Here is a 14,758-nt window from a genome sequence, read left to right as displayed (position 1 = left end):
ACCTCACCATGCAGGACCTAGCTGGTGAGGGTGAAGGCAGAGAGACAAATCACAGGCAAAGAGAAGGTGAGGGGAGCAAGCAGTGGTGTCCCTGCCCCACATCCCTTTGGCCTGTGGTGGGTGGAAAGGGCAATGCAGAAGTCCAAGAGCAGAGCTGGAGGAAGGTCCCAGGGGGCTGCAAGGGTCAGCACCAGCTCTCCACACCTCACCTCTCCATGGGCTAGACCAAGGTGAAGCAGCAGGGCCATAACAGGGAGCCCCTTCCCGCTAAACTTCTTTGGTGGTTGGAAATCAGCCTTGTTGTCTCCCCTTGGGACACCAGGGTGGCAACTGAGGCCATCAGGGCTCCATGGGTTACTAACACAGGAGAGCATATGGGATGGGTGGGGTCTGCTGTGGTATCTCAGCATCACATGGGACACACCACACTCTCCCCCACCACAAGGAGGAAATCTGCCTGATTCCCACCACAAACCACCAGTGGCAGGGACAGGAGAGGAGCTGCCCAGTTTCAGGCTACCCGTTCAACTCTGCCTCAGTGGCAGAGGAGGGACAGGATCCAATGGAAGAGGAGGTGCCACAGCGTGATTTCCCAGGTGTGGATACATGGGTGAAGAGAAAACACATGACCACGTGCAAAATTAACTTCCACCAGCTCTGAGGAAAGACATCACCAAACCCAACACATACTCATGTAAAGAAGGACAATACCACGCTACTGCTGCCACTGCTAACGATGCTCCCGACGCTACCAGCCCCTGCACGGACCACGTAGGGTCACCATAAGGGCCTGCAACACTTTGCCAGTCCATTGTAGCAGGTACCGGTGGCTCTCTTAAACAAGGGACACAGCAGGAATGAACACTCGCCCTTGGTCTTCCGACAAGTCACAGTGTCTGAAACTGGAATTGAGAAAAAGAGCCGGTAAGCATTTTTCTTTGGGTTTGCACACGTGAAGAAAGGCTGTCCCCACGTTCACAACATCTCGATCTGTCGACAGCAGAGGTGGCATCTCGGGGAGATGGTCAACCTGCTGTTGAGTTTTGCAGCGATGTCCGAAAGCACTCGTGCGTTCGGCAAATGGTGCCGCTCTCTCCCCTTAGCACTGGAATGGCTAACTGGAGTTTTTCCAGTGCTAGGCGGGAGGGTTCAATGCCCCATACCACCACATCAGCTCCACGCGTATCACAAGTTCATTCCTCATTTACAGAATCGCTCCCCGTTTCCCAAACCCCAAAATGCCCCTTGGTTGTATCTACACTTACCTGCAGCAGCCTGGGCCACCACGGGGAGAAGAAGAAGAAGCAGGAAAAGTATCTTCATGGCTTTTGTTGACATTGTGGAGCACCACCACAAAGCTGCGGAGACCAAGAGGCACTGCGAGAAGAAGGAACTAACCTGTATTTATAAGGCTTTGATGAATGCAATCTGCAGGGATTTAGCAATCCTATTTGGACCCAAATAATACATTTAAAGGACGCACATTGCAACCTCTAATTACAAACTCTTCTGTGGGTAGATACCACTGCATGTCCCCGCCCAGAGAGGAATTATCCTCTTAACACCAGCACCTGCTGGCTCCCGTGTCCTTATCCAAAGCACCAGCTCCTCCAGGAGCAGCCCAGACAGACAGATGTTTCAGCAATGACTGTGAGCACAGGGCCCACTTCACCTCAAGGTATTTGCTCACTCAAATCTCAATACGATGCATCTTTGCCTCCAGAAATCCAGATTCTGCACAGAAAGGAATATTTTAATCCCAAAAAAGAGATTTCCCAAAGCCACATAGAGACTGAATGTTGGAGCGTGTCTAACTGGTTTTGGAGTGTGTCCAGAGAAGGGCAACGGAGATGGTGAGGGGACTGGAGCGCATGTCTGACGAGGAATGACTGAGGGAACTGGGGGTGTTCAGCCTGGAGAAGAGGAGGCTGAGGGGAGACCTTATCACCCTCTACAAGTACCTGAAAGGAGGGTGTAGAGAGGTGGGGGCTGACCTCTTCTCCCTGGTGACAAGTGATAGGATGAGAGGAAATGGGTTCAAGTTATGCCAGGGGAGGTTTAGATTGGATATTAGGAAACACTTTTTCACTGAAAGGGTTATTAACCATTGGAATAGGCTGCCCAGGGAGGGGGTGGATTCGCCATCCCTGGAGGTGTTTAAAAAAAGGGCAGATGTGGTACCTGGGGACATGGTTTAGAAGCGGTTTTTGTCAGGGTAGGTTAATGGTTGGACTTGATGACCTTGAAGGTCCCTTCCAACCTCAGCAATTCTACGATGCTGTAATTCTATGAATCCAGAATGACCCCCACCAAGATGTTGTTATACCTCTCTGTGTGCAGCTCCAGCAGCACAGCGAACAAGTCTCTGCAACTTCTCATGCTCCTGCTTCAAGGGGGGGTTAAAATACGAGAAGACGCAGCAGAGAGTCCCCCAAAAATCACTTGAAGCTCAGAGAAACAGCTTGGTGTGGTGGAGCTGGAGGACCTTTATCTGCTAAGCTGGCTAAATGCAATATGGAGAGGTGACTTCCCCATCCTCTGGTTGTAGCTTCGTTGGAGACCTGAAGGGTTTGTTTTTGTTTTTTTTTTTTTAAGCAAGAGAGGCTCCTGGGCGCTGAAACCCAGCCGAGAAAAGCACAGCCAAACCGGTGGCTGGATGGCAGCCAGAGCAACTGGGAGCTGGCAGTGAAACTGGGGCGGCGGGGGGGGGGGGGGAGTGGCTCGCCCTGGGAATATCTTCTGGAAGGCTTTCTGGCTTTCTCCTTCCCTGCTTGGCATTGTTTCGGGGTGGTAATGGCACATCTCGTGTGGCATGGGAATTTATTCCTGGCTTGGCACGAAGCCTTTGGGCAGGAGGAGGGACCGATTTTGTCATCAGTCACTTTGAGACGGAGAAAAGGCTGTCGAGGCACCTCGAACCCTTGCAACGACCTCGCTGCTGGAGTTGCCAGCGAAGACGGTTCTTCGACAGTCCGCCCTCAGCTTTGGAAGAGGCTTTGGAGCCCATTAGAGGCTTCATTGTGCTTTGCGTGCAAAAAGTTGGGGTTTCTAGGAACGGGCCATTTGGCAGCCGTGGTATTTGTTGCAGTATCAGCTGTGGAGGACAAGGCTTGGAGACAGCCAGGGCTGAGCTTCACTTGGCTCCGGAGCCCTATTTACACCCCTAACTTTATTACCATGCTTCGCTGGAGCCAGGCACGCCGAATTAACATTGTTAGTTAATGAAACACTTTGCTGAATAGGGACATGGCAGTGGGACAAGAGGAACAGTAGTCTCTCCCTTCCACCCCTGACTTCTTTAACCCACTGGCCTCCAAATCCAAACACTGGAGCTGAAGTTGCAAAGTTCTCACGCGTTCGGTCAAAGCTAGTGCTGGAGACAAAGCAGAGCCCCTGGTGATGCTGCCTCAAGGAGGGACAATCAGGCAATGACATCTCTGAGCAGTTTGGCTTCCCAGCCAGCAGCACGTCCACAGCCCTGAGCACAAATGGGATATGTAGTGATAGGATGAGGGGGAATGGCTTTAAACTGGAAGAGGGGAGATTTAGATGAGATATTAGGAAGAAATTTTTCACTTTAAGGGTGGTGAGCCCCTGGCGCAGGTTGCCCAGAGAAGCTGTGGCTGCCCCATCCCTGGAGGTGTTCAAGGCCAGGTTGGACGGGGCTTGGAGCAACCTGGTCTGGTGGGAGGTGTCCCTGCCCAGGGCAGGGGGATTGGAACTAGATGATCTTTAAGGTCCCTTCCAACCTAAACCATTCTATGATTCTGTGATTTGATGATTTAGTTCATCACTTACATACAAAAATTGAAGAAGGGCATTATAGAGCGTGTCAGGGACCGGGGACCTACAGAGGGCGCTGGAAACTGAGCCTTCCCATTTCAAAAAGTCCCCACCGAATGGGTGAGTAAGCAGCAGAGTCCAGGCTGTGTTCCCAAGCTTGCAAAGAAACCGCTAAAATTTCAAAAAGCAACAGCAAATGCGTGACAGCCCCCAAACACGCGCACATCCCGACGTACAAAGCTTTGGGAGCTTCCTGTGTGGCTTTGGAAAAGCAGCGACAAAGCCCGAGATGATATTTAGACCTAATTAAAAACCCCTTCATGGTCTTTCCTGTAGCGACTTGCTGAGGTTTTATTTTCTAAAAAGCATTTGCTCCTCTGGGGATGGATTCTGCAGGGCTGGAGATTGGGGGGAAAAAGGAGATAGGACACGTCTCTGCACTCACAAGGGCAACTGCGACCATAACGTTTGGAATTACATTTCACAAAGGTTTCATTTCTTGGGTTGGGGTGGTGGGGGGCGGGAAACAACCGAATTTATGGCTCCTTGCACATCATGTCCCGGCTGCCACCTAGTGCTCATCCCAGCAATGGATGGACACCGCTTGGGCATCGCTCACGGGGACATCGGGACGGGCTTGTGCAGGTTGCACAACAACCTGGGGGTCATCAGGATGGGCTTGTGCAAGCGCAGGAGAACCTGGGGACCATCAGGATGGACCTGTGCAAGCACAGGAGAACCTGAGGTCCATCAGGATGGGCTTGTGTAGGTGCAGGAGAACCTGGGGACCATCAGGATGGACCTGTGCAAGCCGGCAACAACCTGGGGGACACTGGGACCCCAGGGCTGTCGGGCTGATGCCACCAGTGTGGCCGCAAGACGCTGAGGACCCCGCGTGACGCAAGCGGCGTGACGTAACATAGCCCGGCGGGAGAGAAGTGCGGCGGCCGCGGGCGGGGGGGGGGGGGGTGAGGGGGAAGAGCACTTGGGGAGGGGCCCGGTGGGGGCGGGCGGGGAGGGACCGGCCCCGGAGTCGTCTTCTTCTTCTTCTTCTTCTTCTTCTTCTTCTTCTTCTTCTTCTTCTTCTTCTTCTTCTTCTTCTTCTTCCTCCTCCTCTTCCTCCTCTTCCTCTTCCTCCTTTTCCTTCTCCCCCTCCCCCCCTTCACCCCCCTCCTCCTCACTCCCCTCCTTCTCCTTCCTCTTCCTCCTCCTCCTCCCCCTCCCTCCTCCTCCTCCTCCTCACCCCCCCTTCCTCCTCCTCCTCTTCCTCATCCCCCCTCCTCCTCCTCCTCCTCTTCCTCATCCCCCCTCCTCCTCACTCCTTCTCCTCTCTCTCCTCCTCCTCCTGCTCCTCCTCCTGCGCGGCTCCGCAGCCACTGCGCGGAAGGGGCGCGCAAGATGCGCGGAGCCTTCCCGGGGCTCTGCCTGGCGCTGCTGGCGGCGGAGCGCGGAGCGAGTGAGTGAGCGCGCAGGATGCGCGGTGGGGTGGTGGGGTGGGGGCTGCGCACCCGCGGAGGTGGGGGGGGGGGGGGGGGGGCGGGGCTGGGGCAGCTGTAACCTCCCCTCTGAAGCTGGGGGGGGGGGGGGGGTGGTGGCCGTCCCTGCGCCCCCGCGGAGGATGCGCGATTCTGCCCCCCCCACCCCGGGGGACTCATGGAGTCATGCGGGCTTTCCGCACCCACGCACATCCCAGCCATTTAAGTACTTTTTTATTATTATTATTTGAAAAAATGAGCATTTTTTAAAATTTATTTATTTATTTATTTATTTATTTATTTATTTATTTGGAGCATGAGCGCTCATTATCAGAGGGCCCTTCTCTGGGCCGGGCCCCTTGGTGGTGATGGCTGTGCCACCACTGACAAGCCACCAGGAAGCCGGCAGCCAGAGATAAGACGGGGGCCATGGACTTCCCAACCCCCTCCTCCCCCCCTTTCCTCATTGGCTGGGAGATGAATTTGGGGTGGCTTGTGGGTACCGCTCATCAGTCGCGGGGTGTGTGTGGCTGTGGCATCCCTCAGCGGTGCCTCTCTGCCGTTCTCCAGAGCTCTGCGCCATCATCCACTACCTGGTCCGTGGGCAACTGGGCTGGTTGGGGCTGACCATTGCCTGCGTGGTACCCGGCTACGCAGCTCAGCTCCTCAGCATCCTCTGGTTCAGGGCAGACGGCCACCCGCTCGGCTTCTGGCTCTTGGTGCTCCATCTCCTGCAGTTGGGCCTCTGGAAGCGGTGAGAGATGCTCCCTGTAGTCCATCCAGCCACCCCACCCGCCCCCAACCCAGTTGGCAGTCCCAAACCCGCCAAAACCAGGGTGGGCATCCCATCACGATGACTCTTGCAGGTACTGGGATGTTTTGCGGTTGGCGGCAAAGACAGGCGGCAGTGCCCGTGCTGGGGAGGTGCTGGCGCAGCACGGGGACGTGTGTGTGCTGCGGCTCCTGGAAGCCCTGCTGCAGACCCTGCCTCACCTCCTGCTGCAGGCTTACGTCGTCGTGGCTGTTGAGCCAGCGGGCTTCGTCCCCGGTGAGCAGGGAGTTCCCAGGAGGATGCTGCGAGTCGCAGAGGGGTGACGCATTTGGGTGGGGGACGCACGTGCCCAGCTGGCAGGGCGCTGGGCAGGCTCTGCATCTGCAAAGAGGCTGGGAGGTCCCAATGCAAAGCAGCAGGGACAAATCATAGAATCACAGAATGGTTTGGGTTGGAAGGGACCTTAAAGATCATATAGTTCCAACTCCCCCCTGCCCTGGGCAGGGACACCTCCCATCAGACCAGGTTGCTCCAAGCCCCGTCCAACCTGGCCTTGAACATCTCCAGGGTTGGGGCAGCCACAGCTTCTCTGGGCAACCTGCGCCAGGGGCTCACCACCCTCACAGGAAAGAATTTCTTCCTAATATCTCATCTAAATCTCCCCTCTTCCAGTTTAAAACCATCACCCCTCATCCTATGGCTCCCCTCCCTGATCAAGAGTCCCTCCCCAGCTCTCCTGTAGGCCCCCTTCTGATACTGGAAAGCTGCTGGAAGGTCTCCGTGGAGCCTTCTCTTCTCCAGGCTGACCACCCCAACTCTCCCAGCCTGTCCTCCCAGCAGAGGGGCTCCAGCCCTCACAGCATCTCTGGGGCCTCCTCTGGCCCCTCTCCACCAGCTTCATGTCTCTCCTGTGCTGAGGCCCCCGAGCTGGAGGCAGCGCTACAGGGGGGTCTCCCCAGAGCAGAGCAGAGCGCAGCAGAGGGGCACAACCCCCCCCTGGCCCTGCTGGCCACGCTGCTGGGGATGCAGCCCAGGGTGCTGGGGGCTCGCTGGGCTGCCAGCACACGTTGCCGGCTCATGTTGAGCTTCTCATCCACCAACACTCCCAGGTCCTTCTCCTCAGGGCTGCTCTCCATCCGTTCCTTGCCCAGCCTGGATCTGTGCTTGGGGTTGCCCCGACCCACATGCAGGACCTTGCACTTCGCCTTGTTGAACTTCATGTGTGTGAACAAATGTGGCTTAAAGATCTGCTGTGGCTGAACCTGTAGAAGTCTCTGAGCTATCTATCCATGGCTTCTCCTGGCTGGTACAGTCAGGCCCCCATACAGGGGACCTCCATGGCAAGACAGTGCCATGGCTGGGTTTGAACCCAACACATGTTCTGATTGATGGTCCAGCCCTAATCACAGTGCCATGCTGAGCTTTTATGGTTTGGGGGCTGCTTTGTAGAAAAGGTGAACTTTCAGGTGTGCAAAAGGAGATGTTGGGGTGTGTGGTGTCATGGCGTGCGCAATGTCCTGCTCAAATCAGTGTCAGTCTCTGGTCCAATGGCGGTGACCAGCCATGGACCTGCCGTGCCACTGCAGACTTCTGCCCGTGGCGAAGAGCGGTCAGAGGATTTAAGATGCCGAGCGTGCGGAGGAGAGCAGATTCAGCAGGAATTGGTTGAAATACTCCCTTTGGCAGGACAGCGGGGTGCCTGGCTTGTGTCGGGGTGCCGTGCTACCAGCAGCTCCTTAGCGTTGAGGTACGGTCCTACAATGCAGTCGGGCGTCCTTCAGAGCGCCTGACTGCCCCTGTCCCCATGCAGGTGTCAGCGCTGGGCTGTCCCTGCTCTCCCTCGCCTGGGCTTTGGTCTCCTACAGCCGCTTCACCTGCCTGCTGAAACCTGGTCACCTCTGCCCGCCGGCCGCGGCCGTCCTCTGCCTGCTGCTCTGGAGGACGGGGATGCTGGGGACCAGGGTCCTGGCCCTGGTGCTCTTTGCCAGGCTGTATTCCTTCTGGGTTTTTGCTGTGGCAGGTAGGACCCGTCATCACCTTGGCCGTGTCCCATCCTGCTGTCAACCGCAGGGATGCTCCCGGTCCTGGAGCGCTTTGCAGCCTCCCCCAGCGACAGCTTTGCCCTCTTGGTCCCTTCTCCTCGCAGGTGTCCACTGGCTGCTCATGGCCTTCTGGCTGGTGGCCCAGCAGACGGACATCGTGGCCCAGCCCTGCCGCTGGAGGCTGTTCAATTGCCTGGTGGGAGCCGTGTACATCTTCTGCTACATTAACGTCCGTCCTGGTCCCTCCAAGCACAGGGTGGCTGTGTTTTATGCCGTAAGTACCCGGGATATTCAGTATTCCACATGTGTGCAGCTGCTGGGGAGTATCAAGAGCTTCAGACTGTCCTTTCTCATTTCTCATGTCGCCACTTGATAAAAATCCAGCGTTTCCCATGTCCTGACAAAGCCACGTGGTCACCAAGGTGGATGCATCTTCTGCGCTGGCTTTGTTTTCTTGGCAGCCACCGTACAACGTCTCAATAGCACCAGAGCGGCTGCGCTGCTCTGCCAGAGTTATTTTTTCGTGGTAAAAGAAAAGGTCGAGACCTTACACAAAATTCAGTTCAGCAACCCTTATGTTTTGAGTGGTCACTTAAGCGTAAAATAATTCAGCAAAATCTAGAAACTGAGTGTTTTCTGTCATCAGAAGCACGTCTAAAACCATCAGAATCATAGAATCATGGAATGGTTTGGGTTGGAAGGGACCTTAAAGCTCATCTAGTTCCAACTCCCCCCTGCCCTGGGCAGGGACACCTCCCCCCAGCCCAAGTTGCTCCAAGCCCTGTCCAACCTGGCCTTGAACACCTCCAGGGGTGGGGCAGCCACAGCTTCTCTGGGAAGAGTAAAAGTGATAACTCTCTTCCCTCTGCTCTGCAGATAATGCTGATGGAAAACACCCTCCTGCTGCTGCTGGCCACCCGGTTCCTGCAGGCAGAGCTGAGGAGCAGCCTGTGCCTGACCGGGGCCGTCATGTCAGGGTCCGTAATAGGTAAGCTGCTGGAAGGTCTCCGTGGAGCCTTCTCTTTTCCAGGCTGACCCCCCCAACTCTCCCAGCCTGTCCTCCCAGCAGAGGGGCTCCAGCCCTCACAGCATCTCCGGGGCCTCCTCTGGCCCCGCTCCACCAGCTCCATGTCTCTCCTGTGCTGAGGCCCCCGAGCTGGAGGCAGCACTGCGGGGGGGTCTCCCCAGAGCAGAGCAGAGCGCAGCAGAGGGGCACAGCCCCCCCTCGCCCTGCTGGCCACGCTGCTGGGGATGCAGCCTGGGATGCAGGTGGCTTAGAGAAAGGGCAAATTTAGGCTGGAAAAGGAGCAATTCCTCTGCCCTCGAATGAGTTTAGGATAGAAGTAGGAAGGTGTCTTAAAATCCTGCTGCATTTAGTGGCTAGAGGACCAGGATGCCGCGAGATGGGAAGGATCCCTGTGTGACACATCTCCTCCCTGCCCCGCGCCCTGTCTGCTGCCGCTTAGCGGCTGTCTGGCTGTGCGGCTGTCGGTCTGCAAATCCATCCGGATTAAATTCGGTCTTCAGAGATCACTCAGCACTCCCCTTTCCCAACAGCTGCTCGAGTTGGGTTTTTGCATCCCTAAAAATGCTTGAAAGACACGCTGCGTGGCCACCTGATGTCCATCAGCATCTCTGCAGAGGGCCTGTTGATTTGGAGGTGGCACCTCACCCAAACGCTGCTGGGACTTGTCCCTTGACACCTTTCTGCTTTTTTTCAGGTGTCGCAGCTCTGGCGGTCTATTACAGCCTGCTCCATCCCAAGTCCACAGAGATCTGGCAGGGCTTCCTGGAGACAACCTGCAGCTCTGCGCCTGCAGGTGATGACGAGGTTGCTGGAGGCAGCTCCCAAGAAGGACAGAGCTTGGGATTTTTGGGACACAGCAGGTCCTTGGCAGGGGAAGAGACCACGGCAGATCCCAAAACCAGGAACAGCACATCGCTCCTGCAATTTGGAGGGTGTTTGGAGGACGACTGGAGAAACCATCACCACTGGCTGCTGGTCAAGCTGGCCTTGAAGACAGGAGATGTGTCCATAATCAACGCGGCTTTTGGAGACGGCGGCTTTGGAGAGGTTTACCCTGGAGGATGGGTGATGGAGAAACCCGCTGGCATCGAGCCTGGGGCACGACTTTCCTTCCCCATGAGGGAAATCGGTCCTCGGGGTCTTGGATCTGGTCTGAGTGATGAGACATTGCAGGCGGTGGGGAACAGAGGAGGCAGCAAAACCAGCGCCGACGCTGCGAGAACGGCACGGGAGGATGGAGCGGGGCAGGAGCCTGGTTTTCGCTCGGCAGTATCCTTTCCCAGCACCTTCTCCCCAGATCCAGCTGAGGGCTCCTCTAGATATTTCAGCGCGAGCGCCGGAGGCATCACCTCACCCGACGTGGGGACAGCCACAGTTATGCACGTGGCCCTGGTGCGAAGGGACAACGAAGTCCAACCTCCCCCTGGCTGCCTGGAAGGAGGAGGAGGAGGAGGGGATTTATCCCGTGGGATGGTGAGCATCAGCCCAATCCTGGGCGTTTGTGCCCACAAACATCTGCAGACCAGCTCTTCCCTTGGCAGCACGAGCGGCTGTGGGGTGGTGGATCCCCCCAAAGAGGTCTCAGAGCCCGTGGGACTGGAGGGTGCCCTCGTGGGGTGGCGTCGCCCTCGGGACACCCACCCTTGTGGCACAGAAGGGACTGTCAGCAGCAAGCTGAGGCCACCATGCTTCACCTCCACCCCCAAGGCCGACCCTAGATGTCCACAGCAGGGACTGGGGGAGCTGGGAGAGGGGACAGACCTGTCTGGGTTGCTGGAGTGACCCTGAAATCACCGCACCATCACTTTGGGTCAGCACTGGGGTGACAGCCTCATTGGTGGGATACGGCAGGAGGTGGTGGGGTGTTAACACTGGCCGTGAGGACTGTCCCCATGGTGAACGTGCTGCTGGGCAGATGTGGTCCTCCATTGTTAGGACATCACCTTCCCTCCCAGTGCATCTTCTACGTGCAGTTTTGGAGAGCTGCAAAGGTCTTAAAAAGCCTTAAAAGTCCAGGTTTAGGTATTTGTTAAACTTATTTATGGAGCAGTCCTGCTAGGCAGCTGGAGCATGCTGCCTTTGATATATGTGTGACGATGTCTTGAAGCGTGTCCTTTAACAAGTGCCTGTACAAGCTGCTGGCTTGTCCCAGCATGGAGATCTGGCTGCTGTCTCCAGGAGCTGCAATGCTGGCCAAAGCAGGAGTCTTCTCAGGACAAATAAGTGCCTAAACAAGAAAAATCATGAGTTTAACTCTCAGATGCCCTTCCTTCTGGGCAGAATAAGCCCTAAAGTAAGGCTCAGCTTTGCTCGATTGATTTTTCCTCCACCCGATTCATCTTCAGAGCTTTACCGACTCCATTTGCTGGGGCCATGGGAGCCCAGACCTTCTTCATACTGCAGACCACCACCTCAGGACCCTGAATTGTAGACAAAAGCCACATCCCGCTTGCTTGCCCACCGCCCTGCTTCAAGTGGCCTTTTCCAGCCTTTTCCTTGCCTGCTTCCACCCAGCTGGAGATAATCCAGATGTGGCTGGATGCTGCCTCCTAAATTTAGCCTCCAGCCAAACCTCAGCTCGACAGACTCCTACCACCCAAAAATCCCCATTGCAGGCGGGGTTTATTTCTATCAGGGAACTAAAAGCCTTAATAGCGTGGTCTCAGAAATAGCTAATGCTTCCAGCCGGGCTGGCCGGACATGGGTTTGTCCCCAGGACATGGCTTGACATGTTGATTGAGGTCCGGTCAGCTGGGTATTCGCCAACGAGCTCAGCTGGTGCACATCTGGCTGCGTCCTCCAGCTGTTGCCCGGCTGCGGGCAAGACACCGGTGGTGCCGCGGGGCAGGACAGGCAGCAGGAAGGACAGGCATGTGACGAATCAAGAAGAAAAAGCCTCCATGCAGCAGTCACTGCTCAGGATCAACCCAGCCAGATGTTTCCTCAAGCTGATCTGGGCACTGAAAATCCGGTTGGTGCCGGTTGGGAAGTGAAGCCCCTTTCCGACGTGGTGAAAGCTCCGTGTCTCCGTTCGGAGCCCGGCACCGCCATGCTGCGGCTCTGCTCCGTGGGGAGGAAGCCATTGCAGCAGCTTTTCCAGAGCCCTCCTCGCTATGTACATCACACAGAAGGCAGCGGAGGTGCCGTGGCGTTACGGGATGCTTTTATCCAGTTTGTTTTTTCCACCTTTGATAATATATGGTGGTGCTTTAACAAACAAACCTCTGCTGTGTCTGTGTCTCGTGTTGGGGCTGCTCGTCAGCATGGAGAGAGGTCCTCTGGACCTTGCCGTAGGGGGTGCTGGACCTTGATCTCCTGCTGCTTTGCAAGTGAACCGCTGCGCTGCTTCCTGGCTGGATGTGACATTGCCTCTTCCCCTCTCCTTCTCAACTCCATTTTTCTGTTTTCTTAGATTTTTCTACCCGTTCCGGTTCTGCCCACCCCCAATCAAGCTGTCTGTTTAATTAAGAAGGGTTATTCCTCTTTCTCTAGCATGAGACTCCACATCCCCTCCTTTCTCTTCTCCTCACTTTGTTCCCGCAGCCCCAGGAGAGCTGGATGCGGTGGGAGGATGAAGAAGGGTCTGCAACTAGCAGGTTTCTAGCTGGGGCCACCTCAGTCTGCAGGACCCGGGCACGTTGATGTGGCATGCAGGTAGTGGTGGGTTGGGTGAGTTTGGTTGCTGCGGGCAAGTAGGGGCTCAGGAGGAGTTGGGATGGCACGCTGGGATATTGGCAGATGTTTGGGATGGGATAAAGTCTTTTACTGGCCAAATTTCTCTTCCAGGCAGCAGCTGTTGGGAGGAAGGATTGGTCGTCTCTTACCTCTTGACAAGGTGGGAACCCAGGTTCACTGGGGGGTGGCTGGTGGCAGCTGTCCCTGTCCCCCACCCCCTGACAAGGGCGAGTGATGCTGAACCAGGCAATGGTGCCTGCTCACCCCATTCCCCAAACCAGGACCAAACTGGGTCTAGGACAAAGAAGTTCTTTCCCTCCCTGAGCGGGATCATTCCCTTCCTAACCCAGAGCCTTCCCTTTAGGTTGGAGGGGTCCCATGAAAGGGGCTGTGTCCTATATAACTTGGACCAAGAGATCTGGGAAGGACGTGGACCTGTTGGAGCATGTCCAGAGGAGGCCACGAAGATGATCAGAGGGCTGGAGCACCTCTGCTGTGAGGACAGGCTGAGAGATTTGGGGTTGTCCAGCCTGGAGAAGAGAAGGCTCCAGGAAGACCTTAGAGCCCCTTCCAGTATGTGAAGGGGGCCTACAAGAAAGCTGGAGAGCAACTTTTCATAAGGGCATGTAGTGATAGGACAAGGGGTAATGGCTTCAAACTAAAAGAGGGGAGATTTAGATGAGATATGAGGAAGAAATTTTTCACTGTGAGGGTGGTGAGCCCCTGGCACAGGTTGCCCCGAGAAGCTGTGGCTGCCCCATCCCTGGAGGTGTTCAAGGCCAGGTTGGACGGGGCTTGGAGCAACCTGGTCTGGTGGGAGGTGTCCCTACCCATGGCAGGGGGTGGAACTAAATGATCTTTAAGGTTCCTTCCAACCTATACCATTCTATGATCTGATTTTAGTTACCTGAAGAAGAAGCACCAACATGACAAGAATTGTTGAGACTGTATGCTAAATTAAGACTAGTTTGGGGTAGATTTTGAGCACTTGCTGCAGATAGTAAGAGCATCCAGCCCTAACACCTGAAGTCCGGCAGCTTGGAAAACAAGCTACCAACCCAAGGATCACAGTGCGTGGCATTGCGCTTGGTGGGAATCTCTCCTTGGACGCTTTCCAGCTGCAGCAGTTTTGACCTTGGCTCTACTTCTTGTGGTTGCAACCCCATGTCCTGTAATAGTTTGCATCGACTACAAAATTCAAATCCTTAAGAGGTCAAGTGATGACTACCCAAATTATGGGCTACCCTCAAACTTGTGCTGGTTACCACAAGGAAAGACCAGGCAGGAAAAGCAAATGCGTTGAAGGTTTGCTCTTCTCTCCAGCTCCAGGGCCTCGAGACACAGAAGGATTCACACCATCCTTGCTGCACCTGTGAGTGATTTAAGTGTTTTTCACCCCATAAATACAGAATTCTTGCTGTTACCAGCAGACCAACTAAACTTGAGCTTACCAGGTTACTGTGTCTTGAAGAGCCATGGGTCTGCTTTGGCTGTGACTGCAAAAATTGTTAAGGGTCATGAAATGGTTGGGAGGGCTATATCCTACAGCTCAACACCCGCTTTGTCGTGGCACGGGCTAACTGGAGATGGTAAAGGTCTGCCAGCACTGAGCAGCTGTCATGAAACTCTCCCATGGACCAGTCAGAAAAGAAAATATGGCCAAACAGACAGTTTTAAGAAAGTAGAGAAATACTTTTGGGGATAGGAGACAGGAGTGCCTGAGGACTTCCATTTCTCAGAGCACATCCACGATGCACAGAGGACCTGGAGGTGCACCATGAGCTGACCCCTCTCACCCTGGAGGAGGTGGTTGTGGAAATCCCAGGTGGATCGAGGAGTGGCCAAGAGAGTGGGGACTCTGGGGACAGCACCGCAGGGGGCATGATGGCTGGGGTATGGGTGGGGGTGTAGGTGGGGGGGTCGTGTCCCCGTGGCTTTGCTCCCTCGTGATGGGAGATGGTCACTGGTGAGATCCTGCCGTGCT

At 55.5% G+C, this 14,758-nt stretch overlaps 2 protein-coding genes across 2 annotated transcripts; one reads left to right on the top strand and one right to left on the bottom strand.

Annotated features, from left to right (window-relative positions):
- Positions 1 to 777: 777 nt before the first annotated feature.
- DEFB1 (defensin beta 1) lies at positions 778 to 1,338 on the bottom strand (the record flags this gene model as incomplete). The annotated part of the gene is made up of 2 exons (XM_082481584.1): positions 778 to 902; positions 1,266 to 1,338. 2 exons carry the CDS (start codon positions 1,336 to 1,338, stop codon positions 778 to 780), a joined length of 198 nt encoding a protein of 65 aa, XP_082337710.1.
- Positions 1,339 to 5,181: 3,843 nt separating this feature from the next.
- Positions 5,182 to 10,889, top strand: XKR5 (XK related 5; the record flags this gene model as incomplete). Its single annotated transcript, XM_082481051.1, has 7 exons — positions 5,182 to 5,239; positions 5,829 to 6,012; positions 6,125 to 6,306; positions 7,841 to 8,050; positions 8,177 to 8,346; positions 8,949 to 9,060; positions 9,794 to 10,889. 7 exons carry the CDS (start codon positions 5,182 to 5,184, stop codon positions 10,879 to 10,881), a joined length of 2,004 nt encoding a protein of 667 aa, XP_082337177.1. The 3' UTR covers positions 10,882 to 10,889.
- Between the last annotated feature and the right edge of the window lie 3,869 nt (positions 10,890 to 14,758).

Source organism: Vanellus vanellus (assembly GCF_965231255.1).
Source record: "Vanellus vanellus genome assembly, chromosome: 3".
In the NCBI taxonomy this organism is placed as follows: Eukaryota; Metazoa; Chordata; class Aves; order Charadriiformes; family Charadriidae; genus Vanellus; species Vanellus vanellus.
The sequence above is the reverse complement of the archived record's forward strand: the minus strand, read 5'-3'. Positions and strand labels throughout refer to the sequence as shown.